Below are 5,299 nucleotides of genomic sequence, written 5' to 3'. Positions count from 1 at the left end.
AGAGAGAGAGAGAGAGAGAGAGAGAGAGAGAGAGAGAGGGAGGAGAAACTGCAGGTCAAGAAGACACCGGGTGAACAACAGAGGGCGTAGCAGGAGCAGATGTGACAGTGCACTCAATAAAAGTGTGTTACATGTCCTTCGCAGAAAATGAATGAGTTTCAGGTTGAAAAAAGGGTTAAACAAAAATAAGGGTGACACTGCCATGGCTATCTGATTCATTATGTTGTGGAAATGCGCTGTAAGACAAAAAAACGGTGTCCTGATGCCCCATTCAAATCAAATTTATTTATATAGCCCTTCTTACATCAGCTGATATCTCAAAGTGCTGTACAGAAACCCAGCCTAAAACCCCAAACAGCAAGCAATGCAGGTGTAGAAGCACGATGGCTAGGAAAAACTCCCTAGAAAGGCCAAAACCTAGGAAGAAACCTAGAGAGGAACCAGGCTATGAGGGGTGGCCAGTCCTCTTCTGGCTGTGCCGGGTGGAGATTATAACAGCACATGGCCAAGATGTTCAAATGTTCATAAATGACCAGCATGGTCAAATAATAATAATCATAGTAGTTGTCGAGGGTGCAACAAGTCAGAAACACAAGAGTAAGTGTCTATTGGCTTTTTCATAGCCGATCTTTGAGAGTATCTCTACCGCTCCTGCTGTCTCTAGAGAGTTGAAAACAGCAGGTCTGGGACAGGTAGCACGTCCGGTGAACAGGTCAGGGTTCCAGCAGGTCTGGGACAGCAGGTCTTGGACAGGTAGCACATCCGGTGAACAGGTCAGGGTTCCATAGCTGCAGGCAGAACAGTTGGAACTGGAGCAGCAGCACGGCCAGGTGAACTGGGGACAGCAAGGAGTGATCAAGCCAGGTAGTCCTGAGGCATGGTCCTAGGGCTCAGGTCCTCCGAGAGAGAGAAAGAAAGAAAGAGAGAAAGAGAGAATTAGAGAGCGCATATTTAAATTCACACAGGACACCGGTAAAGACAAGAGAAATACTCCAGATGTGACAGACTGACCCTAGCCCCCCGACACATAAACTACTGCAGCATAAATACTGGAGGCTGAGACAAGAGGGGTCAGGAGACACTGTGGCCCCATCCGATGAAACCCCCGGACAAGGCCAAACAGGTAAGATATTACCCCACCCACTCTGCCAAAGCACAGCCTCCACACCACTGGAGGGATATCTCCAACCACCAACATACCATCCCGGGACAAGGCCGAGTATAGCCCACAAAGATCTCCGCCACGGCACAACCCAAGGGGGGGGGGCGCCAACCCAGACAGGAAGACCACGTCAGTGACTCAACCCACTCAAGTGACGCACCCCTCCCAGGGACGGCATGGAAGAACACCAGTAAGCCAGTGACTCAGCCCCCGTAATAGGGGTAGAGGCAGAGAATCCCAGTGGAAAGAGGGGAAACTGGCCAGGCAGAGACAGCAAGGGCGGATCGTTGCTCCAGCCTTTCTGTTCACTTTCACACCCCTGGGCCAGACTGCACTTAATCATAGGACCTACTGAAGAGATGAGTCTTCAGTAAAGACTTAAAGATTGAGACTGAGTCTCTCACATGGGTATGCAGACTATTCCATAAAATGGAGCTCTATAGGAGAAAGCTCTGCCTCCAGCTGTTTGCTTAGAAATTCTAGGAACAATTAGGAGGCCCGTGTCTTGTGACCGTAGCGTACGTGTAGGTATGTACGGCAGGACCAAATCGGAAAGATAGGTAGGAGCAAGCCCATGTAATGCTTTGTAGGTTAGCAGTAAAACCTTGAAATCAGCCCTTGCCTTAACAGGAAGCCAGTGTAGGGAGGCTAGCACTGGAGTAATATGATACATTTTTTTGGTTCTAGTCAGGATTCTAGAAGCCGTATTTAGCACTAACTGAAGTTTATTTAGTGCTTTATCCGGGTAGCCGGAAAGTAGAGCATTGCAGTAGTCCAACCTAGAAGTAACAAAGGCATGGATTAATTTTTCTGCGTCATTTTTGGACAGAAAGTTTCTGATTTTTGCAATGTTACGTAGATGGAAAAAAGCTGTCCTTGAAACAGTCTTGATATGTTCTTCAAAAGAGAGATCAGGGTCCAGAGTAACGCCGAGGTCCTTCACAGTTTTCTTTGAGACGACTGTACAACCATCCAGATTAATTGTCAGATTCAACAGAAGATCTCTTTGTTTCTTGGGATCTAGAACAAGCATCTCTGTTTTGTCCGAGTTTAAAAGTAGAAAGTTTGCAGCCATCCACTTCCTTATGTCTGAGACACAGGCTTCAAGCGAGGGCAATTTTGGGGCTTCACCATGTTTCATTGAAATGTACAGCTGCGTGTCATCTGCATAGCAGTGAAATTTAACATTATGTTTTCGAATGACATCCCCAAGAGGTAAAATATATAGTGAAAACAATGGTGATCCTAAAACGGAACCTTGAGGAACACCGAAATTTACAGTTGATTTGTCAGAGGACAAACCATTCACAGAGACAAACTGATATCTTTCCGACAGATAAGACCTAAACCAGGCCAGAACTTGTCCGTGTAGACCAATTTGGGTTTCCAATCTCTCCAAAAGAATGTGGTGATCAATGGTATCAAAAGCAGCACTAAGATCTAGGAGCACGAGGACAGACGCAGAGCCTCTGTCTGACATCATTAAAAGGTCATTTACCACCTTCACAAGTGCAGTCTCAGTGCTATGATGGGGTCTAAAACCAGACTGAAGCGTTTCGTATACATTGTTTGTCTTCAGGAAGGAACATTGTAGTTCCTATGTTAGCCATATGTGTGGAAAAGTGTGTATAGTCCTGTATGCTGGCTATATCTTGTGCCTAAAACCAAAGTTAGTCTTTAGGAAAAAACTATGTGCTGGTGCGGTCAAATGGGTTAAAACCATAAGGCCAATAGGCCATGGGGTATAGTGCTCTTTGGAAAAGGGTAGTCTACAGACTGGCAGAAAAACTAAGGGGATAATGGCCACCACTTAGTAAACAAAAAAGCAACATTGATCTTTGGGCTTATTTTTCTCATCTACGCACTCTAAGAACGGAAGGATGAATGTCTTGTTACTAAAGCTTTTATTTACTAGGCATTTCAGTAGAAATCTTTCAAAACTGCAGGTCAAACAAACAGCTTGGTACAGGCAGTGTTTTCACTCTGTAAGTGTTGCGATTTTCAAACTTTATTGACACGAACCGTGCTCGACCAATCAAATACAAGGGAACTAATTCGATGAATGTATATTCTAATGAACAGTGTAATTTGCGGTGGATTTCTTTCACGTATCTCACTGTATTTACATGCATTAAATGTGTGACATGTCTCAACACCTCTTAAGCTAGGCATATGCTCATCGTCATAGGCTGAAGAGTGGTTGTGGTTTAATGTGGTTCAATTAACTGGCATAGAAAGGTAATGCTGCATTACTAACACATGGTTATTCGATAAGTATCATAATCAAATACAGCTGGGTGTTCAACCAGTAAATGTGTAGTGAGGACCAGGATGGGTTTGATAATTAGTTACAAATGACTATATAACCGCACAGGAGTTGCATCGCTGATTTAATGCATTTATAATGAGGCTACATTCATTAATCTGTAGCCTAACATCTTGTTATGCATGTAATAAAGTCACTGAAGAATACTAGCCTATCCAAAGCGCTATTATGCAGAAACGATATCTAACTACACAGACATTTACGAAAAGAAAACATGCTGATTAGAATCACACATTTACAGAAAGGAAGATACAATCTGAAATGGTTCAAAAAAAAATCATTTTAATTAACAAATATTTTGCACTTTTCTTAAACCACTTCTGGAATGATCTGGAATGATTGTTCCACATTAATGAAAGACACATTTATCTTCAATAAAACAATTGATATTAATTTAACTACCAGGGAACTTTTCACATTTCAACACTTCCAAGCTTGTAATGGGCTGCTATTGTAAAATATATATTTTACTTGTAGATTTCACTGTTAGTGGCTCCATCCATTGGTTAGGAATGGCAGCATTAAAACTAACTTAAAACTCATCTCTAAATGATCTCGATGCTCTGGATCCTGACTTCGCCCTCGAAGTCGATGCATTTATACTTTTCGTCTCTTTGGCGATTGGGGAAGTGGATCACCAAGCCGTCGGGAAGAGCTACTAGGAACTGCTCCTTGGTGAAGGTGATATTTGTCTGAGAGAGAAGTAATTACACATTTTTATCTAAAGAGGTGCTTAGGTATTTGGGATGCAGTGATTGCAAGTTATTACCACCAGAGGTCCCAGGTAGAACTCCATTACACACATGGGAAGAGAGGACATTCACATCAGCATGGGTTAAATTGAAAGCAAACACACACATCCACCTTTGCGCACACACATACACACACACACACAGAATGTAATTTCTCACCTTAAACTTCTCTCCCTGGTTGAAAGGGAATTGTGCCTCTTTGTGCTCCTCAAACCACATGCCTCCATGGTAGGAGTTACACACCACGGTCCGAGTGTCTCCGTGAGCGTCGAAGCGAAAGCTCATATGCAGGGCGAGGTAATCGTCACTGTTGCCCAAGTTGATGACAAAACTACAGTAAGGGAAGAGGAGAGCACACAGACACAGAGAAGGGATAAGGAACATCCTTTAACCTACAGGGAAAGAGAGTCTGGATTGATAATTACACAGAAACAGTTTATAGCTATAATCTACTTTTCCGTTGTAGTTTGATAATGTATGTTGTGAATATGAACGGATCATTCTCGTGATACAGTGACTAGTTTCTCTATGATGTCTTTAGGCTGCTGACTGAGAAGTGGAGTGACAATGAATTGTGTCTGGAGGGGGTTAGCTACTCACTGTGTTGCTTCAGAGTTAGGGATCACTGTGATGGTCAGAGTCTGGCCCAACTTGAAGGACATGTTCTTTACCACAACACCCTGTAGAGAGAGAGGGAGAGGGAGAGACAGAGAGAGGGAGAGAAAGAGAAGGGAGAGAGAGAGGAGAGAGAGAGAGAAGGGAGAGAGAGAGGAGAGAGAGAGAAATACATCAACTGAAAAACATCAAATGTGCAATTAGCTGAGAGTTAGCTGATAGGAATTGACCCATAACTTCTGAAACAAAGATGGTTCTATCAAACCATTGTTATAGTAAGTACCCACAATGCACAGATGTCAATTCAATGTATATTCTACATTAAAATGATGTGGAACAACGTTGATTCAACCAGTGTGTGTTCAGTGGGTATAGTGTTGACGTGAAGTCTTTACATGGCTCTGGTGACGAGAGCTATAGAGTATGGCTACACCTTGCTAAACC

At 43.3% G+C, this 5,299-nt stretch overlaps 1 protein-coding gene across 1 annotated transcript; it reads right to left on the bottom strand.

Annotated features, from left to right (window-relative positions):
• Nucleotides 1-3,542: 3,542 nt before the first annotated feature.
• Nucleotides 3,543-4,935, bottom strand: LOC106575944 (beta-galactoside-binding lectin-like; the record flags this gene model as incomplete). The annotated part of the gene is made up of 3 exons (XM_014152700.2): nt 3,543-4,180; nt 4,400-4,571; nt 4,841-4,935. Coding segments are annotated over 3 exons (414 nt in total), but the record flags the coding sequence as incomplete, so codon positions are not given.
• Between the last annotated feature and the right edge of the window lie 364 nt (nt 4,936-5,299).

The sequence above is a fragment of the Salmo salar genome, chromosome ssa03 (genome assembly GCF_905237065.1).
Source record: "Salmo salar chromosome ssa03, Ssal_v3.1, whole genome shotgun sequence".
Lineage (NCBI taxonomy): Eukaryota > Metazoa > Chordata > Actinopteri > Salmoniformes > Salmonidae > Salmo > Salmo salar.
The sequence above is the reverse complement of the archived record's forward strand: the minus strand, read 5'-3'. Positions and strand labels throughout refer to the sequence as shown.